The sequence below is a fragment of the Mercenaria mercenaria genome, chromosome 12 (assembly GCF_021730395.1).
Source record: "Mercenaria mercenaria strain notata chromosome 12, MADL_Memer_1, whole genome shotgun sequence".
NCBI classification, from domain to species: domain Eukaryota; kingdom Metazoa; phylum Mollusca; class Bivalvia; order Venerida; family Veneridae; genus Mercenaria; species Mercenaria mercenaria.
In genome coordinates this window covers 73,590,019-73,616,098 of record NC_069372.1, presented here as the reverse complement: position 1 = coordinate 73,616,098, position 26,080 = coordinate 73,590,019, and the positions used below count along the sequence as shown (strand labels likewise).

Genomic DNA, 26,080 nt, shown 5'->3' with positions numbered 1-26,080 from the left:
AATAGTTTTTCTAAAAATCTAAGCCCACTGAGCATAAATATTGAGAAAAAATGTAAAACACTTTTCAAGCTGTTAAGTGTCAAAACAGGACATTCGCAGTAATATGTATATCCTGGTAACTGGTATACTTTCTTGGTATACAAAGTATACCACGTCTACATGGCAAATTTTTATATCATATGAGTGTAGCAGTGTGTATATAATGTATATAATTAATCTATGATATCGACTGTCCAATTACCTCGGTACAGCATCCGATTTGCAAGCAGAAGGTCGCAGGTTCGAGTCCTGTATCGGGCTGCACTTTTTCCCACTCCTATTACACTGGTACCATGAGTGTGGTGACTAGCCTTGGAATCTTAGAGCTAGGGTGAAACAATGGCTGGGATAGTCAAAAGAATCTGAGTTTGTCTTTGAAAAACAGGAGAGAGGAATGTAGCAGTGTGTATATAATGTATATAATTTGTCTATGATCTTCTTCTTCCATAATAAGGTCAGGAGTCACTTCTGACTGTAAATGCTGACCTCTACAGGCCTTTTTTCCATCAATTTGGGATTGCCACCAACACCGTTGGAATTGGGAAAATGCTCTCGGAAATTATCTTAATTGGGACAATTTGCAAATTACCAAAATCTACATAAATGTGTTTTTGTGTGAAATATTAATGAACTGCATTTCAGTAATTGTTCAACAGTATTATAATTTACCTAAATATACATACATATTAGCAAAACTATCTTAAAACAGCAAAAACCCTAGAAGGTATATTCATTTGGAAATTTTAAATTCAACTTTGGGAAAAAAACATACTTTTTGGCATTGGGATTACCTCCTTTTACAGGAGGTAGATTCATAGGGAAAAAAAGCCCTGCTCTATGATATCGGTTGTCTGATTAGCTCAGTTGGTAGAGCATCTGACCTGCAAGCAGAAGGTCGCAGGTTCGAGTCCTGTATCGGCTGCACATTTTTCCGCTCCTATATGAGCAAGCGATAAAACCAATAACTTTACAGGACTGTGTACTGCAGGCCTCGACCTTAGCGGTGGACCGCTGGACCGACTCAACCAAAATATCGGCAGGTCCACTAACTATGAAAAGTTGGGTAGACCGACGGTCAACCAATTTTCAGTCACGGTCTGCAAATAAAATAAAACCCTTAAAAGTAAAAAAATAGGAGGGAAAATCGTACCCATATCGGCGAATTCACAAAACGAAAGTTGATTTTGCCTTAAGTACGGCATTCTACCGTTATAAGCATTGGCGAGTTAAAGTCAGGAGAGCACGAATGGACTACTCCACCGATCGGGCGAGTGGTTTTTACGTGGTAACTTCACCAAATTGAGAAATTACATCAGGCAAAATTACCTGGATTGACTAGAATTTACCCGCGAATCGTAAAAATATCAAAACGTCATGCTGGTAATTTTCCATTCCACAAGCACGTGCGCCCTATCGTAATGTCTAATTTACATCGCGGTTACTTTTGACACAATAAACGCGCGTGGTGCATTCATTTTTTAATATAATCGCTTTAAATTTTCAACACCGCTTGAGAACTAATACAGTTTGAATTCTATAACAATTTTGATAAGATACCGACAGGAATGTAGGCAAAATTTTTTAAAAATGATCAAATTTTCATATAATGTTTTGTAAAATTTCAAACAGCGCGATCTTGATTATTTATTTCTTTCTTAAAGTAAATATACGGTACATACTATGGTAATAAAATTCAGACTTTTGACCAGAAAGTACAAAAAACACAATTAAAAAATCTTAAATAATGAAAAAGCGGCAGCAATTTAAATACATGGAGTAAAACGATTTTTGGCAAACAGATTTCTGTTAGCGCGGCAGAATAGCTTACGTGACCTAATGAACGTAAATAGAAATGTGGTATAAAATAAAGCAGTATGATGTCGTTGCGATTTTTAATAAGTTTTAAATGATTCTTTGTACATGTATGTTTTGACACAACACTTTGTTAGATATTCTTCTGAAACAATAATGTAAATTTCTTGAGGGCAAATAGGTCACAGAGGTAGGACATCCACTATCATCGTTCACGGTTTGACACATTTACATGTCAGTTTATTCGGGATATTGCACATTCGCTTTTAAAAAATTAAAGAAAAAACTTTTTCACTGATTTCTTCTCAACAATTAAAGGAATCGAGAATACGATCAGACAGTAATGTGTCACATGGCGCGAAAACATGACGTAATGCCATGACAATCTCGGGGAAACTATACCGCTTTGATCTCCGCTTCAGATGCCACAAATAACCGACACACTTCTTTTAGCTCTTTGAGGGGGTGTTAATTGAATATGAAAACAAGGCCAATTACTTAGTTTATCATCAGAATAATTACCGATAATTAATTGTTGATGTTTTCTTTTTTCACTTTCAACACGGGTCGGGAGGATGATGATTATTGTGTCCATATTTTGGGACACTTTTCAAAATAATTATTTTCGGGATAACAGATTGCTACAGTCAAAGAGCTATAAAAATAAATATTTTTAGTTCTTTGCTACAGTCTTCCATTTTTAATTATTTTAGAAATAAGTCCTGTTTCTTTGAGTCATATGAAGTTATGACGACAACAACATCACAATTTATGTGATAGAATTGGAGGTCCACTAAAGTCTGAGCAGGTCTACTAGATTTTAGCAGTTGGTGGACCTGCTGGCAACTGCTGAAAAAAGTTAAGGTCGAGGCCTGTACTGTGATTAATCCTCCATTATTTTGGTCCTTCCAAGTTTTGGGTCGGGGTAAACACCCCGGGTTACCTTTATTTTCAAAGAAAGCTTTAATTTAACTGTTAATTTTATTGCATGTTTTTTTTTCCATATTTAGCAATAAATTGAGCGTGAATATAGGTGTATCCTAAGTAGCAGACTCATAACACGAAACCAGGGACGCCTGATTCATCCGAGAATTGCATACTGTATAATAGTGACGAAACAGGCATCCCGGGGTATGCTTTATGAACAGTATAGCCTACTTATAATATTCCTAAATTTATGTTTTATTTATTTCAGAAATAAATACATCTAAATAACAAAATAAGTATTTGCAAGCTTTCTTAAGGTGTCCCGGTGTATGCAGTTCATCACTGTAATCGCGAAGAAGAATCGGGCATCCTAGGGTTCGTGTTATGAATTTGCTACTTATGCTCAATTTATTGCTTTTATTATTAATATGATAAAGCTGCAAATTATAAAAACAAATAAATTCAAAGCTTTCTATAAAAATAAAGATATTCCGGAGTGTCCCAGGGTGTTTACACTGGCCGCCAAGTTTTGACTGCACGTCACAAAATAAAACAATCTAATAAACGGCGAATTATTTTGACTATTCCTGGACCTGTTGATAATTTCTGTCGGAAACAGAAAGTAAAAAAAAAAAACCTTGTTCCTTTTCCGTCGATTTTCGACTCATTGTACAAAAAAGCATAATCAGCAAAACCACAGCTCCCACTGCTGCTGTTACAGCAAATGCTGGTACGGAATTTTCCTGCTCCATTATTCCAAAATTGATTATTTCACCAAAAATTGAAATGTTGTCGCGTGTAATAATTGTCTGCGTTACAACCACCTTTTATGCATTTTACTAAAAGTTACAATATTTTTTTCTTACGATTAAACCGCCGGCAAAAAAATGAAAGAACAAGTGAGAAAACACGTTTAAAATGCACTATTTTACATTTTCTTACAAAAAGTAGAACTTAAAATGATCATTTTTTCTAATTTTAAACGTAGGTAATGTGTAGTTGAATCACTGGCGATAATTCTTTCGAAAATGTTATTTGTCATGTATATTCGCGATGTAAATCCTTATTACCTAATTTGATAGGTTTTCTAGCCCTAAATGATAACATATAGTCACGTTTTACATTCATTTTTAATAATATTTGAAATTTTTTGTTTTCCATGTTATGTCAGGTCTTGAAGTTTAACTGCATTTACATAAACGACCTGCCTGAAAATACTGTTTCACAGGTCCGGTTATTTGCTGATGATACTGCTGTTTATATCACAGTCAACAATGTTACACAACAACACACTCTGCAAGAGGACTTAACCAGGTTACAAAAATGGGAACACACATGGGACATGGAATTCAATCCATCCAAATGTACAGTGATTAATATTTCCAAGTCTAAACACCCTTACAAATCCACTTACACACTACATGGGCAGACACTAGAAACCGTGAGTGATGCAAAATACCTTGGTGTTAGCATCACTTCAGATCTGAACTGGAACAAACACATAAACCAGGTCACCCAACAGCTGGTCAAACACTTAACTTCATTAAGCGCAATATTCCCTCCAAACAGCAAAATATTAGGGAATTTAATTGCCTACAAAACCCTTGTTAGACCACAACTAGAGTACTGCAGCTCAGTGTGGAGTCCACATACACAGCTCAACATACATAAAATCGAGATGGTCCAATGCAGGGCCGCTCGATGGGTCACCAGGGCCTTTTATTTTTGATCTTTCGGTTTACGGAACCGCCGCTCAAAAAAACGTGTTTTCAGAAAAAAAATAAAACTGAAAAAACGTGATTTTTTTATTTCCTCCGCTATGACATGAAAGCTTGCAGAAGAAAAAATGCATCGCGTATTCCAAAAAGAAAAAAAAGTCTCATTCTTCAAATATCCGTCACGGCGAAAGAGTCAAATTAACATTAGGAATTCCTATAATTCTATTTTTAAACTTCATATCTTATGCATGACGTAAACGTCCAATTAAAATTTCCGATATATACTGCGCCCAATCAACATGCTTGTTACGCAATTTACGAAACGTTTAAAAATGGCTGCGCCCAGGCTGTATTATTTCCAAAGTTTTGAAGTAATTTTAATGAAAATGCAAGAACATTCAAAGTTGCGACGTAGTGCTTTCCTGAAAAAATGGCCAATTGTCGGTGAAATGCAGTCTGTATTTAGTATACAACTAAGTTTATGGTAACTGTCGTTCCAATAGCGCAATGCTTATTACGGTGATTCTATGCACCGCTTATTACGCGAACTTGAAAGCATTTTTTCCCGAAAAATATCATTTAAATATACAATGATGACAGTACTTTTGTTTGGTGATATAAACTGGTACAGGGGACATTAAAACTGTGTAATTGTAAGTCCCGGTAAGCAAACGTCTAGCCTGTACAGCTTTTTGGCGTCCAGTAACCTATTTTGTTTATAAGTTATGAATTAGGTATTTTTAATGAAATTATTGTACGTTATATATTAACATCTGATTAATGTTGATTATAGATGTAATTACTGTCTTTTGCAATGTAGATGTGGCAAGACAACTACTGACTGACAGAATTTTCAAAGATCATTGCAAAGATGAACTGTTGTGTTACATTAGGCCTATTCATAAAATAAATTAACAAATACCAAGAAAACCATATGAGGAAAGGCAAGGCTTCCAGTTAACAGACATAGGCTAGGTGTCTGTTTACCAGATGGCTAGACACTTCCTATTCCTAACACTTAAAAAGATAATTGCTTATTAGGCACAGTGCAGTGTAGGCTGTACCCCTAAGTCTCAGACTGGGCCCATAAACAGCCAAGATGCTTGAAAGCTGCTGAGTGTAAAATCATATATCCATGGTGACAGTGTTCTTCAAATAGGGGAATATTAGATTCTTCCATCTGTTGTTTTAACAGAAGGTATTAATTCAGTCCGTGTTCAACAAATGACTTCTATGTCTCCAATCATTTAGTTTGTGAGAATATGTGCAGTTTATATGTATAGTACAGTCCTTTCAAGAAAAATGATACAGCTACCTGCCCAGCTGTATATTAATGTAATTTCACAGAAATACCAAGACAAATTTTTTTCTCAAGCTGCTATGACAAGCCCCAAGGCTCATTTTTAATCAAATATAAGCAAGGTCACAGGTATATTTGCAGGAAAAAGCATCAAAAGTGGGAAAGAAGATTATAACATGCAGCCTGTGTGATGTTATGTAGAATTTACCCATATTCCTTTCAAAGGTCCGTTTCCTACCGAAAAAAAAAATTCTGATTCTGTTTTTTAATTTTATTTTTTTCCCTCCTCCTACGACCATGTGTCATCCTGGCGGTTCGTAAACCAAAAAATAAAAAAATAATGGCCCAGTGACTATTCAAATTACAGCAGTGTCACACACATGTTAAGCAATTGGGGTGGCGTTCCCTTGCAAACAGAAGAAATGATGCCAGGCTACTGATGTTTTACAAGATTGTCCATGGACTGGTTGCAGTGCCAATGCCATCTTATATTTTACCTCCTACCCGGCTCACTAGACACATGCATTCCCAATCTTTCCGGCAAATTCAAACACCCTGTAATTATTACAAGTTCTCTTTCTACCCGGCTACCATCATTCTCTGGAATTCTTTGCTGGCTGACATTGCTCAAGCACCTACCCTGGACCAGTTTAGGCAAGGGGTAACCAAACTGGGCCAGGACTTCTGAGTGACCAGGCTGTTTTTAATCCTTTTACTGTACATTTCGCCTTTTTATTAGCACTATCAGCTTTTTCTCAAATTCTCACAAATACTTTATGTATTACTTTAATTCTCCTGTACATTCCTGCTTTTAAACTCTTATGCACTGACGCGCACCTGCATAAAATACTTGCAAGGGTGTCATGCAGTATTTATAGATAGATAGATAAAGGAAAAAATCGTCGACTGACTGTAGCTTTCAGTATAATTATGAACAGTATCAGACAAAATAGACATAAAATATACACCTTATTTTAAATTAATTATCGGTTAAATTAATCCAGTGTTCATCACAGTGAAAATAAATATAGCAGCAGTAAAATAGCCAAATGTGTTCTGGATAAAAACATTATTTGCATGTTCGAAAAAAAAAACAAAAAAAAAGCATGTCCGCTCTCTTTAAGTCGAACAGTTTTCATCCGATCTTCACCGAAGTTGCTGACAATGTTTGTGGGCATAATATCTTGGCCAAGTTTGATAACCAGCCAAATCGCCCCAGGCACTCTTGGATTATGGCCCTTGAATTACTCGAAAAACTGCGAAATTTAGCCTTGTCCGCTCACAGTCGAACAGTTTTCATCCAATCTTCACCAAACTTGCTAACAATATTTGTGGTTATAATATCTCGGCCAAGTTTGATAACCAGCCAAATCAGCCCAGGCACTCTTGGATTATGGCTCTCAAATTACTTGAAAAACTGCGAAATTTAGCCTTGTCCGCTCTCTCGAGTCAAACAGTTTTCATCCGATCTTCACCAAACTTGCTGACAATGTTTGTGGGCATAATATCTCAGCCAAGTTCGATAACCAGCCAAATCGCCCAAGCCACTCCTGGATTATTAGTGCCTAGGGCGATTTGGCTGGTTATCAAACTTATCGGAGATATTATGCCCACAAACATTGTTACCAAGTTGGTGAAGATCGGATGAAAACTGTTCGACTTAGAGAGCGAACAAGGCTAAATTTGCAGTTTTTCGAGTAATTCAAGGGCCATAATCCAGGAGTGGCTAAATTCGAAGTATCTCCGACAAGTTTGATAACCAGCCAAATCGCCCCAGGCACTCTTGGATAATGGCCCTTGAATTACTCGAAATCTGCGAAATTAGTGTCGTCCATTCAAACAGTTTTGATCCGATTGTCAATTTCATCCCACATGGAACCTCACAAATGCCTTGATTCCTTCTTACTCTTTTTTGGGGTTAACAAGGCATACAACATCAACATTATTACCTTTATGATACGTAACTGAATATTTAGACGGGCGAATTTTGTGACAGTCTTGCACTCTTGTTTATATACTGTGAAATCATTTAAATTTGCTGGCATTAAATTTCACGTAAACAGAAAAAAAGACATTTTCGCAAGGGCTTTAATTTAGTCATCTTCAATTATAGATAGAAATTTAAAAAAAAAAATTCAGAAATCACCAGCATCGCATGTGTCACTATCATGTACCGCCTGTCTATAAAAGCGGCCCGTTTATTACCTTGTTTTAAAAAAATCAATTTGACAGTCCAGTTGATAATTGTGATAATTGTTCTTTATTGACACTATGGTAAAGTGTGAAAGAGTATCAAAGATCAATTAAAATAAATGGAGTTTGAAGTCTTATTATGAATGGCGCTTGTCCAATTACTCTAAAAAAACAATTGCAGGTGCGAATAATTACGAAGCTACGCCGTTACATTCAGTAACACTGTGTAACAAACTTGAAATTTGTGGACAACAAATGAATTTATACACATATGAATTCAAATATTTACATAGTTTTCTGTAAATTTTAATTCTCAATTTAATAGTCAATAGTTTTTCCCTGTGTAAAATTCTGGTCAGTGATTCTTTTAGACTTTTTGAGATAGTTGCAATGTATGTGAAAGACTGGGGAGAAGAGGAACATAATCTTCTCCACGCCTTTCAGTTTGGATCCCAAAATAATATTACGTAATTAAAAGTTACTTTCTGTACATAAAACACAAGAACCTGACATGAAAACAAAACACCGGATAAATTAGCACATCACATACAATATTTGAAAAATTCACGATAAATAAATTAAAAATCTAAAACTGGTTTAAAAAAACCTTTGGGCCAGTGGGGGAACCCTGATACCAAAAGAGTATAAAATTAGGTATATATAAATAAATTCAGTTGTGTGATGAGATTCGTTTTCACATTGAAATTTGTGTATTTACCGTTTTTCCTACAAATTAAAAAAAATTATTTGGCACTTATTTATTTTATCAAGGACTGATTTACATTCAGTCAAAAAAAAAAAATAAGCAGGACTCTTGAATCATCTGTAAACTGCTTGCATCTATTGACACCATTTAGTTCTATGTGATAATGTGAAGTCCTATCTGAACATTACAAATTCCATCAAATGTCATGAATTTTCAACTCAACAGTATACATTAGATTAAGAATAGTTTGTTTTCTTACTCACACATTTAACTTTCATGCAAAACTGTAGGAGGTAACAGTAGCTCTGCTAAAATTGCCATTAACTTAAAATAGTTGTTCAGCATCATCACCCACACCATTTGGCACAAGGTGCATAACTCTGGCACCAATTTTTCATGAATTATTCCCCCTTTTTACTAAGAATTTCAGGTTAAAGTTTTGATGCACTTTCACTTTATCTCTGTAATTACTTGATGGATTTGATTCAAACTTGAAATAGTTATTCCTCATCATCACCAACATCATCTGACATAAGGGCCATAACTCTGGCACCAATATTTCATGATTTATCTCCCCTTTTCACTTAGTTTTTAAGGTTAAAGTTTTGATGCACTTTTACTCTATCTCTGTTATTACTGAATAGATTTGATTCAAACTTAAAATACTTGTTTAACATCATCACCCACATCATATGACACAAGATGCATAACTCTAGCACAAATTTTTTATGAATTATTCCCCCTTTTTACTTAGAATTTCACCGCTTAGCTCAGTAGGTAAGAGGGTTGGTCTACGGATCGCGGGGTCGCGATTTCGATCCTCGGGCGGGGCGTATGTTCTCCGTGACTATTTGATAAACTACATTGTGTCTGAAATCATTAGTCCTCCACCTCTGATAATTCATGTTGGGAAGTTGGCAGTTACTTGCGGAGAACAGGTTTGTACTGGTACAGAACCCAGGAACACTGGTTAGGTTAACTGCCCGCCGTTACATGACTGAAATACTGTTGAAAAACGGCGTTAAACCCAAAACAAACAAACTTAGAATTTCAGGTTAAAGTTTTGATGCACTTTCACTCTGTCTCAGTTATTACTGAATGGATTTGATTCAAACTTAAATTCGTTGTTCAACATCATCACCCACGCCATATGACACAAGGTGCATAACTCTGGCACCAATTTTTCATGAATTATTCCCCCTTTTTACTTAGAATTTCAGGTTAAAGTTTTGATGCACTTTCACTCTATCACTGTTATTACTGAATGGATTTGATTCAAATTTAAAATAGTTGTTCAACATCATCACCCACACCATTTGGCACAAGGTGCATATCTCTGACACCAATTTTTCATGAATAATTCCCCCTTTTTACTAAGAATTTCAGGTTAAAGTTTTGATGCACTTTCACTTTATCTCTGTTATTACTGAATGGATTTGATTCAAACTTAAAATAGTTGTTCAACATCATCACCCACACCATTTAACACAAGGTGCATAACTCTGGCACCAATTTTTCATGAATTATGCCCCCTTTTACTTAGAATTAAAAGTTCATTTTGATGCATTTTCACTATATCTCAGTTATTATGAAATGCATCTGATTCAAACTGGAAGTAGTTGTTCCACATCATTACCCACATCATATGATACAAGATGCATAACTCTTGCACCAATATTTAATTAATTATGCCCCCTTTTTGCTTAGGCTGTACTTGTATAGTGTTTTGATACACTTTATCTGTACTTCTCTTATTACTTAATATTTTTGACACAGACTCAGGCTATTGTGCAATATCTTCACCCACCATTGGAATTAATAAACACTCCAGTGACAGCACCAGTTTTCTCAGATGTGCCCAGTTTCACTATCCAGCATCGAAATAGTCGAGCACGCTGTCTCCTGTGACAGCTCTTGTTACATATCCTATTAGATATTCTGATTCAGTTGCAAAATTTTAAGCATCATTTTCATTTTTAGGTGCTCTGAATTATTTCAAGGCAACATTTCAAGGTTTCAAACTAAAGCAACTGCTTTATAAAATGCATCATGCTTATTCAGGCATATACCAATATAATTATTATTATATTTCATAAATAAATTTTCTAACTTTAAGTCTTACCACAAGTAGTAATATATTTCTATCAACCACAAGTGGGTATGTTTGCAGCATGTTAACATCTTTTTTGACAATTCACTATTCTACATTGTGTAATCTTCCTAAGTGATATACAAGTACCTTCTACACTGATGCCAGAATATTGTCAATACAAACATCAAAGTCTATTACGATTTATAATAAAAGAATTGTTAAAAAGATAAACAGAAAATAACACAATTACTCTAATTGCAACAAATTTTTATCTCCTCAATATAGGTTGTTTCAATTATTTTGTTCTGTTCTGTGCGTTGAAATTGAAATGAAATATTCAAACTAAAGGTAGAAAGGTCAGTTGATAGATTTTATGCATCATACATGATTTTATTTATTTGAACAACCTTAATGATCATTTCTTAATATATTACTTTTTTTACGTTAAAATTTGCATCTTTTTAAAGAAAAAAATGGTTCTAGGCACCTCAGGGTCTACAGAATAGATGTCTGGTTACCAGACATCTAAAACGGAAGCTACATGTATATAATTGAAGCAGTTTTAATTGGGTACAATGGATGGCCAATTTTAGCCATTTTAGGCCTTCCAAAAAAATTTGAAATCACTTATTTTTTGCTAAATACAAAAAACTTTCAGGATACCTTATTTAGGGTAATGTAATAGATGTTTGCAAAAGTCAACAATTTTGATACACGGGGATTTTTGTCTGAAAAGTTTCTGGGTTTTTTTTCCCTGCAAAAGTTCAATGATTCATTGTATTGTCAAAATTCAAATTTAACCTGCTGTCACATGTGGAGACTTATGAAATGATGTATAACTTGTGTAGTACAGAAGACATTCATGGAAAAAATCTGGATCAAACAGTAAATAGAGGGAGACAACTCTGCTCTTATTTTCTGTATTTCAGGATAGTTTATTGTCCAAGAGAAGACTTTTACACACAACAGTGTTTGCTCAATGCTTCTCTCCATGTGGAAAGTATCTTGTAGCTGCCAGCAACTTTGGACACATTGCCGTTTACAGGTAAATGAATGCAGATTTACACATTGAATGTAAAAGAAAAAGAAGAGTGATATCATTACAACAGTTCAGGTACATATGTATCAGCAACTCAACCCAAATGTCACATGGTTGAAGTCTCACTAGAGTCACAGTGGGGTCACGACCTCATCTCATATGATTCCGGTACTGGTTAGACTAGGAAGTGGACCTGAGTGATCCAAATAAACCTCAAGCTTTTGCTACACTTGAGCTTCAATAATATGGATAGACTAAACTTAATGAAAGTGGCTTTAGGTTTCTGGTTATATTGCCAAATATACAATGTAGGTCAGGTTTAACAATAACATTAAAGCGAAAATTTTCCTTTACCTAATCATTTTTCATGTTGCCAAAATGTCAATTTTATGCTTAAGGTGATTTCCCCAATAAAGGATTTTCATTGAAAAGTCTAACATATCTATCTATTAGAATATGTTTAAGCATGTAAATCACATTTTTGATCATTTAGCCATGACAATGCAATCGTTTAAAAATATGTTGAGTTGTTTGTTGGTAGCTACTGAAATATGTTGCTTTATACATGATCGGAAAGATCACAAAACTAAAAATGATAGGCAGGTGTCTGGCAGTCTGTAACATTTCGCTAAGAAAGTTGCATGTGGCTGGTGCAATATTTAGTGCTTACCCTACTTTTTTCAACCGGTCACATGCCAGACATTTTCAAACCTTCCTGTTTACCTAGCCTTACCTAGATAGAGCTGCATTGAAAAAGTAGGCAAACTGGCCATGTGGTCCAGTGGTAACATGTTTGACTGCCAGTGCAGAGGCCTGGGGTTCAAATCACAGTCCAGGCACTGGAATTTTCTGGGATGCTCTTGAGTGTCTACCACCCAACTAAGAGGCCAGTCCTGGGTCTTCCTGGAAAATGTGCTTCGTGTGTTCACCCAGCCTGTTACAGAACCAGGCTGTCTATTCTAAAACAGCTGGACTAAGTTAGCCAGACATGCCAGTATCTAAAATTTTTCTCTGGTTTGATCACCATGTCTGTACCAGTACTTAAAAAGGATAATTGTTGGTGTCCTGAGTCAGGTTACCTTTATATTACGGTAAAACTCATTTGAACATGTTTGTAATGAAAAGTGTGCTGTATAAATCTGGTATAATACAATTTAAAACACTAAAGCAGATAGAGGCTACACTCTCTTAATACTGATTTCTCTCCAAAGCCTCTATCTTATACTTTGAACTTTCTTACAGGTTGCAACCAAACAGCTACGCCAAGCATCATAGTGGCTTGCTCTACTTTATGAGAGCGGCTGTAATCGGAGATCAAAAGTCTTTAGAATTTTAAAGTACATAAATCTAAATAAGGAGTTTTACTTAAACAAAAATGAAAATAATTGAAGTGAATAGCATTTTATTAGGCATGCTTTGATTTTCTTCATGGTGAATATTTTTGTGAAATAATTTACAGCTTGGTAGCGGCACTTGCACCAAATGCTGATGAAGATACAAGAAGACCAATTTACAGCTTTAAAGGTAAAGTTAACCCTGTATCTGGCTTAATATTGAAGTAAAATGTGTTTGTAAATTTCTTATTACTTTGGTTCTGGTTGCCTTAACCTCGAATGCTGTCGAAACATTTTACCACACTTGCCATTAACTTTGTAGTGGAACTTGGTGGATTTTAAAATTTAAAGATATTAATGTAGATATTATTGTTTAGCAGATGTCATTCGTCGGTCCGTAGACCAATCAGTTTCCAGATGATAACTCAAGAACGCTTGGGCCTAGGATCATGAAAGTTAATAGGGAGGTTGGTCATGACCGGGAAATGACCCCTATTGATTTTGAGTTTAGTAGGTCAGAGGTCAAGGCCACAGTGATCCGAAACAGTTGAACTGTTTCCGTACGATAACTAGAGCGCTTGGGCCTAGGATCACGAAACTTAATAGGGAGATTGATCATGACCAGCAGATGACTCATATCAATTTTGAGGTCAGTACCTCAAACATCCAGTGCACAGTGACCAAATAATTTCTGTTCCTTCTGCAGTTACTGAATGCATCAATGGGGGGCATTTCATGTTCTACGAGCTCTTGTTATAATAAGAGAGCTAGTTCCACAATTAAGACTTTGCAACATACATGTACATGTATAATTATATTGAAATGCTGAAAATTTTACTGAAATTTTGTACTGCCAGTAACTTAATGCTATTTTATCATTGTTCATTAATTGTAATAAACATGCATTTTTTTTTCAGCGTGTAATGAGGGAGCCATATACAGTCTTGTGTCTACCGAATCTCTACTCATCAGGTAAGAGATTTTATAACAAAAGAGTTCAGAAAAAAAGTTACTACGCATAAAGGATCTTGGTAAAACTTAAGAGTTAAGTAAGTTATGACAAGCATTGTCATGGAGCAAGTAATGAAAATACTAAAAATAACATTCTGCACAGTCCAGATATACACAGATGCCAAAAAGTATATCCAGTATATTTTTCACTGTGATATTACCTGGTATATTTCACTGTTCTGTTTCAGTAATTCACTAAAAAGTATGTAATAAAAGTATTTAATAGGCAACAATCAGTTTTTGGTCATCTTTTTCAGTCAGATTGCATTGCTTAAACAGGTTAATCATTTATTAAACTGTTCTATAAGTTGTTCCTGAGATGCTTTTTGTGTTTTCTTAGTGCAGGAAATGGAGATATTTGTGCATGGAAGTGGTCAGAAATACTTGATAAGGTAAATATGAACTTTAGGTAAATCAGTACATTGTAAGTATATGTCATGTGTATCTAATCTTAAAGGTTTTTGAGGGAAAGACAACTCCATATTTGGCTGAATCATCAAGTCTGTTTTTCTTACAAAGTTACCAAGAAAACTGTAAACATTGCTGTTTAAATAATGGTTCACTTCTTGATGATCTGGAAGTGTATTTAAAACCATCTTTTCTTAAATTGCAGACTGCCAAGATTGTTTGGACGTTAAAAGTACCTCAGATGTGAGTATAGTCCTGTAATGATTTTTACAACATCTGTCATTTACTTTCCATACGTGTAACAAGCAAATTCAATGAATTGATATATGCTGCCAAACAGGGTAAAGGTTTCACCCTTAAAGAAGCATTCTTTGCTTACCGAAAGCTGAAAACTACTCGTTCCTTACTAAATTATCAGTCAAATACCATGCCGCAAAATCAACGAAAAAGTAGTCCCCTGTATAGACAATACATTACCAGTAGTACATGTATCTGTAATGCAAAGGTTTATCTGACAGTGTGTTTAGATTTTCTTTATGGTTAAAGCTAGATTGGTAGCTGGGAATCCATTCTGTTTAGTCTTGATAATATGTTTTTCTTTCACCTTGATCATTAGTGGCATATAATACATTATACTTGCATTAATATGGGTACAGATTTCTTATTGCTAATTTTGATTTATTTAGAAATATTTGCTGTGATTCTAGGCAGGTATTTACGAACCCAGAGATCAATTCTATAGCACTGGATAAACAGGAGTCTAGTACAGAGCTGTATGCTGGCTGTGGGGACAACAATGTATATGTATGGGACATTGAGACAGGGGAGCAAACTGTGAGTATAACAACACTGATGCTAGATAAGTTAACTCCCATGGTTAACTATGAAATTCCAGGAAAATTGATATGCCATTACATAAAGTTGTCACGTTTTTTTTTGTTGATGATTTTTTTAACCATCGAAGGTGGAGGGTTATTGTTTTGTCATTGTCCATGCGCTCATCTGTGCAGTCGAAATTGAAAATGCTTATAATTAAAAAAGTAAAGGCGTACGTTAGAATTTGGGGCGAAAATTTTCCCTATAATAGAATGTCTTCAAACCTTGGATATTGAAGGACATTCATCTAAGAAACAAAAATACAGTCAAACTTGTGCTAGCAACCACCCGTGAATAGCGACCACCTGTCGACAACGACCGGTCTCTGGTCCCCCTGTAGAAAAATACTCATAAAAAGGCCGTCAAGAGCGACCACCTGGCGACCGCGACCGGCCTGATTCATTCCCAAGGGTCATATTTGCCCCCAAATAACGACCAAGCTGGACCGTTCCGGCATAAAAATACTTAAATTCCGCCAAATTTTCACAACTTTCACCTTATAGCAAACATAATAATTACTGCTTGATTGAAAATTTGCAAGTTTGTACCAGCCGAATTAATACATAGAACATAAAGAAAGCAAGAAGCTGTGAAAATACTTTTTATCAGCATGATAATGGCTAACTGAGAAGTGACCCTTCCCCCCGAATAAAGACCACCTGTGAACAAAGACCACTTTTGCTTGTTCCCAAGAGTGGTCTTTGTTCACAGGTTTGACTGTATGCAATAAAAATTATAGGTCTTTACCCAAAAATGCCGTTTTCAAGGGCAGATAACTCTTTCAATACCGGTGACCTTTGATTTTTATTGCATATTTTTGTTTCTTAGATGATTGTCCATTTTATGCCCCCCTTTGAAGAAGGAGGGGTATATTGTTTTGCAGATGTCAGTCGGTCGGTCTGTCGGTATGTAGACCAATCTGTTTCCGGATGATAACTGAAGAACGCTTGGGCCTAGGATCATGAAAGTTAATAGGGAGGTTGGTCATAATTAGCAGATGACCCCTATTGATTTTTAAATCAGTAGGTCAAAGGTCAAGGTCACAGTGACCCGGAACAGTTAAACGGTTTCCGGATGATTAAACTCAAGAAAGCTTTGGCCTAGGATCATGATGAAAGTTGATAGGAAGGTTGGTCATGACCAGCAGATGACCCCTATTGAATTTGAGGTCAAAGGTCAAGGGCACAGTGACCCGGAACAGTGAAATGGTTTCCGGATGATAACTCAAGAGCGCTTACGCTTAGGACCATGAAAGTTAAAAGGGAGGTTGGTCATGACCAGCAGATAAACCCTATCAATTTTGAGGTCAGTAGGTCAAAGGTCAAGGTCACAGTGACCTGAAACAGTTTAACCATTTCTGAATGATAACTTGAGAAGGCTTGGGCCTAGGGTCAAGAAACTTGATAGGGAGGTTGATCTAGATCAGCAGATGACCCCTATTGATTTTGAGATCAAAGGTCAAGGTCACAGTGACCCGGAACAGTGAAACGGTTTTCGGATGATAACTCAAGAAGGCTTAGGCTTAGGATCATGAAAGTTGATAGGGAGGTTGGTCATGACCAGCAGATGACCCTATTGATTTTGAGGTCAGTAGGTCAAAGGTCAAGGTCACATTGACACAGAACAGTTAATCCATTTCTGGACGATAACTTGAGAAGGCTTGGGCCTAGGATCATGAAACTTAATAGGGAGGTTGATCATGACCAGCAGATTACCCCTATTGATTTTGAGGTCAATAGGTCAAAGGTCAAGGTAACATTGACCCAAAACAGTAGAACTTCCCAGTACAGTGACCAAATAATTTCTGTTCCTTGTGCAATTACTGAATGCATAAAGGGGGGCAGTTTGTGTTCTATGAGCTCTTGTTAAGTGAACTGTTTTGATAATTAGGATAACTGTGAACAAAAAATAAAGGTGGCATTTGTTTACTTTAGTCAAATTTAACAGGGGCATGGGGATTTTGTCTTGGGGGAGATTTTTTCTATGTTCCATTGTAGATATTTTGTAAAAATTACATTTTACAGTTGTGAACCGCTGTTATGTATTTTTGTATACAGTATTGCCACTTTTTGTCAGTGTACTTTTTTTCAGAGTACACATTTGTAGTTAGGCTTGATTTGATTTTTCTTGCAGCGTACATTCAGTGGGCACAGAGATTATGTACACTGTGTCTGTATAAAGAACTCAAGTAGAGAATGTGTGTCTGCAGCAGAAGATGGAACTGTCAGGATCTGGGGTAAGACTCACATACATTTCACATCTGCAAAAAAATGCAACCAAAATACAATGTATGTTTTTATTTTCTCCAGCATGACGCTTTCATTTTTTATTGGAGTTCAATATTTTTCTACATCTCAAGAACTTGAGGTTCCCGAAATTCTGTATCTTTGATAGTACCAGTATCCTGATATTGTTTGCAGGGTATTTTTGAGTTGAATATATCATAATCATTTGACCATCACTATTGTGGGTTCGAGACCTGCAGTCTTCCTTCACCGTGAAAAGCTGGAAATTTGCCATTTGACATAAAATTATGACAGTGTAACCCTTAAACCTTACTTAAATCAAAACATAAGAAAGAATTTTGTAATCTTAACTAATTTGTTTAACTAATACAGTCAAACTTGTCATAGCGACTCACTGAATTAAACGACTTCCTGTCGTATACGACCCTGTTCCAGACCGTCCAACCTAAATTACTGTATAAAGTCACTGAATTAAACGACTCCCTGTCTGACGCGACGAACGACCATAATTTTTGCGTCCCATGACGATTATATGGCTGGTTTCAATGACCCTTGGCATTTTTCACAGCCTAAAGGTTTGCAAAAAATGTTTTTTGCACCTCATCGTAACCTTGACTCTGGGGCCAGTGGAGGTATAAGTAGTCAATTAGCGATAATTGTTTATTCTTCAAAGAGTTTGCTGTATATATCATCGTTATATTTAATTGACCCGTGTCTATCGATTACCGGAGATAAATACGTATATTCTCGATTATCAGCCATTTGAACAAAAACATATATCCACATCTCTTTATAGCCCGCCCGCTTAGCTCAGTAGGTAAGAGCGTTGGTCTACGGATCGTGGGGTCACGAGTTCGATCCTCGGTGGGGTGTATGTTCTCCGTGACTATTTGATAAACGACATGGTGTCTGAAATCATTAGGCCTCCACCTCTGATAATTCATGTGGGGAAGTTGGCAGTTACTTGCGGAGAACAGGTTTGTACTGGTACAGAACCCAGGAACACTGGTTAGGTTAACTGCCCGCCGTTACATGACTGAAATACTGTTGAAAAACGGCGTTAAACCCAAAACAAAAAAACAAAACATCTCTTTATTTTCATTCTTTTCCTAAAGGAACAAATTCTGGATGTTTATTAATGCAAAGTATGGGATTTCGTCATCAATATTTGCGTAAAACATCATGTGGTTACTATTAAAATTTATCGAGTAATTTGCCACCCAAATCACCCGTGATTTTTGCTATCTATGCACGATGCTACGTCATGGAAAATTACTAGGAAAACTACTTGCAGATGGCCAGTGTGCAAGACTTTCCTCATTCTAAAAATAACAACCATTAAACACCTTAATATTTTCGAATGTGTATGGTCATGAAGGTCACATGTGATTTATGCGGATTTCCTCTAAACAACAATTTCTGTATATGATGGCTTGTAAGTTATGGCCTTATATAACAGAAAGTGTTAATCAAAACAGAAGGACCGCGGCTTCCAAATATTTTATGACACCCCAATAGTTAATTGCAGTGGAAGTCACCAGTGATGTGCCGACGATTGATCATCAAAAAATTACATAATATTGCAATGCCAAAAAACATGATTTTTATACATTACTTGTACATAGTCATTTAATACAAACACAACATATTTTTATTGTATTTATTTTTTAAACATAATATTTTAAATATAGAATAAATTATTTGACAACATAGTATCTTATGTCTTAAACATGTATAAAAGATAATAGAATCCACAAAATGGCATACATGTAGTTATATTAAACAATTAACCTTGCCACTTAGTGAACCTGAATTTAAAGACTCCCTGTCATATGTGACCTTTTATGGATGGTCCCGTGAAAAGTCACATATGACAAGTTTGACTGTCCTCGAACTATTTTTTACATGTAGTGAATCTGACTGAGAGGTTTCATCTACTGATTCCATTCTTTATTGTTAAAAACATGAAATTTATGCATATCCAAGATGAGCAAGGTGTTTGGACTTCGGACAGTGAAGATCGTGTGATGTTTATGTGTGGGTAGATGGGACTGGGGGCTATGTGGCCAAGCGGTTAGGTTACTGACTTAAAGCCACTTGCCTTGAATTCTTGTTTTGGATGCACAATTCTTTCATATATGGAAGCATTCAGTAGCTGTTATGAGGAAGGTTAATTATTGTTTCAAATGCAGTTATGTTAGATAGTGTTCAGATGGGCACATGGGTTCCTATTTCTGTTGGTTCTCCACCTTAAATGGCTAGAAAGTTGGCATATTACCGATATAATGTTTTTATTTGTTTTTTTTTTTTTTTCGGCATTGTCAATTAAAGATTTATTTAATGTATCTTATTTCACTTACACAGATTGCAGAGTAGGAGGCGAGGCTGTACATATACTGGAACCAAATAAACATGAGCTGACAGCGAGATCAGACCTTGGCAAGTGGGTGGGGTGTGTTGCTTGTGATAATAATGAAGATTGGCTGGTAAATGTTTTTAAGATAATGAATTTAATAAGATTTTTTGTCACTTTAAATAGAAGTTAGTTTTCGCTAGCTGGTATAAATATTCTGCACTTTAAAAGCAGTTTTCATGTACATCATATATTCAGATGAAATAAGGAACCTCAGTGGAGAAGTGATATAGGTTGCAAATCTCTGATCACTTTCCTCTCACTATGGATTCAAAATATAGATTTCTTTGTGAGGAAGTTCTGCAACTTACTCCCAGAAGATAGGTGTGTTTGTAAACATCTGCAAGAACGTCTCAGGGAAGTTGGGGAACACCTGAGGGTCGTTCAGCTCCACTTAAAGCTGTATGATATTTGACTAAAAACCCAACAAAACAAAGTAAAAATATATGATAGTCAGTTGAGAATACTCAGCATTTAACAGTAGTTACTATATTTCAAATAGAAAATAGTAAGAGATGACATATTTATGCCACCATGGTCACTCATTTATTTGCCCTTGTCTAAAAAAATTGTGTTCGTTAAATTTGTACTAGTCGTAGCTTTATAAGATCAGGTTGTTCCAATGTTTTCCACTTAAACAATGTTAGAACTGTTTGATCTGATTAAAGGTATAATCAATGTGATTTTCTCCTGTTGTAGATACTGCATAACTGAACATACAAACATTTGATCACAAAACTGACTCTCTTCCAGAGTTTAGACAACTCTTTTCTGTATTATATTTTAACCACTGTTTCTTCGCATTTGAACTGGATGTTCTGTAAAGTTGTTTGTTGCAGGTATGTGGAGGAGCACCACATTTATCCTCCTGGCATCTCAGATCTCTGGCCCCGGTTTCTGTGTTTAATACTCCAGGAGCTACACATAATTTTGTCAACTTCTATGACGATACTGTAAGTGTAAATGTAGACATTTTGGGGCTACAGGTTGATCATTTTCTGTAACAAGGGTTTTTTCCCCTGATACTTCATTAACCTTTAGCCTGCTACATTTCTAAAATGGACTGATCCAGCATTCAATTTGGGCAGTACCATTTATTATTCGAAGGGGCGTTCACTTAAATTTACTGACTGAATAGCGAACACAGTAGACCATGATCAGCCTGCACAGACGGAGGCTGATCTTGGTCTGCACTGGTCGCAAAGGCAGAATCACTTGCCGCCAGCAGGCTAAAAGTTAACTGTATGTCAATACCATTGATATTTTACATCACTCTTAAAGACTTTCTAGAGTAATTTGACTTTTTTTATCTTGATTAGTTTTAAATCATCAAAAAACAATTTTGAAGGGGTATTTTCCATTGTTAACTTCAGCCACTAACAATTTGAAAAACCAGTTGTTTCTTTGTTTTGTTATGAAACTTCAGGATATTTCAGCATTGAAGTAAATATTTTGTGCACAAATTTTGTAAAATGTCTACAAGTTCTTAATTTTGGGGGAGATACATTTTTGTCCATAAAACTGACATTATCAGAAATATTGTAAAAATTCAAAAGGTCCTACTAGCATCCTTGAAGGCCTTTAGAATGATGTGTAGTTTATTTCTGAATCTTGCAAAATAAAGTTGCAATTCACTAAAAACCATGTTGCGTATAAAGTGGATCAAACAGTGCACATAATTTTTGTCTTATTTTATAATAGTGCTCTCAGTTCATGAAAAGTTAACACAGTACAATTTATTATGAGATTTACTCTGTATATCTCACCTAAACTGAATTCTTCAAGTGAGGAAGCCATTCAGCTGGCTTACAAAAGGTCGGTGGTTCTACCCAGGTGCCCGCACATGATAAAATAATACACAAAGGGGCACCTGAGGTCTTCCTCCACTATCAGAAAGCTGGAAAGTTGCCATATGACCTATAATTATGATGATATGATGTTAAGCTCAGCAAAAACAAAAACATCAGAAGACACATTTTCTACCTGATTTACATCGGCATAAATCCTTATATCATCTAGGCCAAGTTTAACTCTAGGTCATCTTGGGTAAATAACTAGGTCACTATGTCAGATCATAGAGAAACCTAAGTAACACTCTGGAGGTCGTGTTTTCTACCTGGTCTTTATGAAATCTTGTAATAATGTTACAATTTCATAACTATGTCACTGTGGTTTAAAGCTAGGTCACTGTGTCAGATAATAGAAAACCATGACTTGCACTTTAAAAATCACATTTTTGACTAGATTTCCATGAAATAGTTTTTTGCTATATACTCAGGTGAGCAAATTATGATCTTCATGGCACTCTGTTTCAAATAAGAGTGGGTATATTGTTTGCCTCACAATGATCTGGAGAGTAAACACAGCTAATGAATAAAACTCAGTACTTTACCATCAGTCACCAACTTCAGGGTGATTGCTGTGATCAGTGAGTGCATCCTGTAGTTTTGAGGGTCAAAGGTCAAGTTCACAGTGACCTCAGGACTGACAATGGTTCCAGCTCAACCACTAAACACCACTTTGCTGTATTGCCTTCAAACTTTGTAGGATGATTACCTGGGGTTTGTAGATTAGTGTAGCTATTTCATGAGTCAGTAGGTCAAAGGTAATGACTTAGTGTTTTTGGGGACAATAAATCATAGGTCAAGGTCAAAATGACTTTGAAACTGAAAACCGTTTCCGTGCAATATTCTGATTGATCAGAAGATTACCACTGTTTAGTGTTGTTATACCCCAATATGCAAATTTGTTAAGATTTTATTTCCTCTAGGTCGGTTTACTCCCAGAACAAGTATAGATATCACTACTATAAGAACATTTTCAACTTTTTCATTTCCTTTCTACAAGGTAAGAAATAAGTTAAAAGCTATTATAAGATCTGTTTTGTTATCAGGTAATCTCTGGAGGAAGTGAGGCCTGTGTAAATCACTGGTTTGTTAATGGAGATGTGAAATCGAAAGTTCCATGCTCAGCCAGTACTGTGTTTGATGTCAGTATCAATAGTAACTCGTCAACAAATAAGGTATTTATCTTTTTGAAATCTGTTCAATTACTCTCACTAAAATTTCAGTAAATCTTACTAAAACTATATTTTTCGTATGCAGAATATGTTTCAATAATGTTTGATTTGAGATGAAATGGAGATCTGTATTTTGAAAATTTTAGATTTTTTTATTTCAAGCATGTTTTCGGTGCATCATATTACCTGAATTTTAAGTACCTTTATAGTATGTTGTAATTATTAGGAAAGTTATTTTGATATTTCAGGTGTTATGTGTATCAGGAAGCAGTCCAAAGATAGATGTGTGTACAAACTTTGGCTACAAGGCTTTTTCTCTTTTATTTGAGGTGTGACCAATTTTGGATCTCTGATAAGACATCAGTAACTATTATTAGTCCTATATTGGACTCAGTCAACGAATATAGTTCACCTTGGAAAAATCACTTTTAAGCTTTTTCCTACTTAACACTGATGGGTAATGGTCAAGCTAGAAACCTATACAACTAGGACGTTAATTATCAAAGGATAGCGGCAGCAATATGTTCCATTATGCGAGTTAACTGACTTGGCAGTAAGATCAAAAACATTATAATTCCAGATTAGGTGTGATGGGTAAATATATCATACAAAAGTAAACAAAGTATGTAAATATGAAGCAACAATTCCAATATCTATATATTCAAGCAATTTGATTTGTTTATCCGAGATACTCACAATATGGCGAATTGCTTGTTTATCTTTTTCATATTCATGCGCATGTTTCAGCTTAGCCTCAGTGCCAAAACTAATTGTAGTAATATTTCAAGACTGATGATTAATTTTAATTTCTAAATGAAACATATTAGTGTGGGCACTAGTTTTTAACCCCCCGCCATGGCGGAGGGATTATAGGAATGGTCTGCGTCCGTCTGTCCTTCCATCTGTCCGTCCTTCCGTCCGTAACACTTTCGTGTCCGCTCCATATCTCCTAAACCCCTTGAAGGATTTTCATCAAACTTGGGTCAAATGATCACCTCATCAAGACGATGTGCAGAACCCATGAGTCAGCCTTGTCGGTTCAAGGTCAAGGTCACAACTCAAGGTCAAAGGTTTGAGCCTGCCATTTTGTGTCCGCTCTATATCTCCTAAACCCCTTGAAGGAATTTTATAAAACTTGGGTCAAATGATCACCTCATCAAGACGATGTGCAGAACCCATGAGTCAGCCATGCCAGCTCCAGGTCAAGGTCACAACTCAGGGTCAAAGGTTTGAGCCTTCCATTTTGTGTCCGCTCTATATCTCTTAAACCCCTTGAAGGATTTTTATAAAATTTGGGTCAAATGATCACCTCATCAAGACGATGTGCAGAACCCATGAGTCAGTCATGCCGGCTCAAGGTCAAGGTCACAACTGAAGGTCAAAGGTTTGAGCCTTCCATTTTGTGTCCGCTCTATATCTGCTAAACCCCTTGAAGGATTTTCATCAAATTTGGGTCAAACGATCACCTCATCAAGGCGATGTGCAGAACTTATGAGTCAGCCATGCCAGCTCAAGGTCAAGGTCACAACTAAGGGTCAAAGGTTTGAGCCTTCCATTTGATGTCCACTCTATATCTCCTAAACCCCTTGAAGGATTTTCATCGAACTTGGGTCGAATGATCACCTCATCAAGAACTCATGAGTCAGCCATGTCAACTCAAGGTCAAGGTCACAACTGAAGGTCAAAGGTTTCAGCTCTGTATCTCCTAAACCCCTTGAAGGATTTTCATGAAACTTGGGTCAAATGATCACCTTATCAAGACGTTGTGCAGAATTCATGAGTCAGCCATGTCAGTTCAAGGTCAAGGACACAGCTAAAATCAAAGGTTTACCATTTCACTGTCATCCATAGCAGTGGTGGGGGATTTAGCTGTCTTTCAGACTGCCTTGTATTAGATCATTTCCTATGCATTGAGCATGGTTACAATTAAAAATATATCAGAAATTTGTTTTTAAAAAAATTGTTTCAATTCAAAATTTATCAAAAATTTGTTTTAAAAAATTAACAGACAGAGAAAAATCAGAAAAAAAGAAAAATCAGTGAAACAAGTTTACTTGGAATTTTAAGGATTGAGTAATTTAGATTACTTTTTTTAGGTGTCCATGCATGTATAAACCCTGTGTTTAATGCACACATTTGATATAAAGCCCCTTCAGGGCTTACTTAGATGTGCATGTTATTCAGCAGGGTTTGCATAAACATACATGAACACCAGATAAATTTATCATATAATGTGATTGATTTGTGTTTGTTTGTGAGTTCTATGAGACTATGTTATGAGAGCGGTTTATTGAAAATAAATTTTAAAGTTGACTGTGTGTGCCCATCAGTTTACTGTTTTACAAACTAGTTGGAATTGCTTTGAAGTAGTCATGCAAATGAAGATAGAAGTTAATTCTGGAGAAATTAGTGTATTAGATATCTGCTAGCATATACTTGCCAATGTCTGTCTTATCTTATTGAACAAGTATAAGAACATTATTTTTCAAAGGCATGTAGTTACTGGAGCAATGGTTATTTGTTGATTTTTTTACAAGCTCTGTTTTGATCATAATGTCATTTTTAAGGCAACGGCAGTGTCTAATGGAAATATTTATGTTTGTTTGCAACATTGATAGTCATAATATCATGAAATGTATATTATTTTTTTGCCATCTCTGTTTTTATGAAGATATCAGAAATAAATATGAAACAGTTTTCAGTTTTTATTTTATCACCTACATGGCAAAACTATTGTCTCCTGTCATTATCTTAAACTGTTAAATCCTTAATATTAGTTTATACTAATTTACACCTCATTCCTGATGGAATCCATCACCATGAGGGTATGAGAGAAAATTTTAGACATTCGCGTGTTCCCTGGTGGACTGTGTGGCTGGTGGAGGCTCTGAATGACCAATCTTAATTATTTGAATATTGCAAACAAAATTAACAAGGGACTCGAGCG

The 26,080-nt window shown here is 35.8% G+C and overlaps 2 protein-coding genes across 3 annotated transcripts in view; one reads left to right on the top strand and one right to left on the bottom strand.

The window, feature by feature from the left end:
• Window positions 1–3,617, bottom strand: part of LOC123535299 (transducin beta-like protein 2) — a 30,433-nt gene extending 26,816 nt beyond the window's left edge. Inside the window, exon 1 of the mRNA XM_045317902.2 lies at window positions 3,416–3,617. Within this exon, the coding sequence (XP_045173837.1) occupies window positions 3,416–3,530 (115 nt within the window). The 5' untranslated portion in view covers window positions 3,531–3,617. The remainder of the gene's footprint in view (window positions 1–3,415) is intronic.
• On the top strand, window positions 3,592–25,830 carry LOC123535300 (THO complex subunit 6 homolog). 2 transcript variants are annotated; one of them, XM_045317903.2, is made up of 12 exons: window positions 3,592–3,677; window positions 11,717–11,832; window positions 13,286–13,350; window positions 14,078–14,132; window positions 14,512–14,563; window positions 14,785–14,822; window positions 15,287–15,413; window positions 17,589–17,691; window positions 20,066–20,187; window positions 20,954–21,067; window positions 23,008–23,136; window positions 23,382–25,830. In XM_045317903.2, the coding sequence occupies exons 1-12, from the start codon at window positions 3,666–3,668 to the stop codon at window positions 23,466–23,468; spliced, it is 1,020 nt and encodes a 339-aa protein (XP_045173838.1). In that variant the 5' UTR covers window positions 3,592–3,665; the 3' UTR covers window positions 23,469–25,830. The 2 variants fall into 2 exon arrangements, with proteins under 2 accessions (XP_045173838.1, XP_053376307.1); XM_053520332.1 differs by lacking the exon at window positions 3,592–3,677 and adding an exon at window positions 3,953–4,288.
• The last annotated feature ends 250 nt before the right edge of the window (window positions 25,831–26,080 follow it).

What these genes read in the sequence shown, in the direction of transcription:
- LOC123535300 (XM_053520332.1), top strand. Translation starts at nt 4,121, where the DNA reads ATGGAATTCAATCCATCCAAATGTACAGTGATTAATATTTCCAAGTCT. An exon ending in GGAACAAACACATAAACCAG is followed by an intron (nt 4,289 to 11,716) that starts GTCACCCAACAG and finishes TCTGTATTTCAG; the next exon opens with GATAGTTTATTGTCCAAGAG. An exon ending in GGACACATTGCCGTTTACAG is followed by an intron (nt 11,833 to 13,285) that starts GTAAATGAATGC and finishes AATAATTTACAG; the next exon opens with CTTGGTAGCGGCACTTGCAC.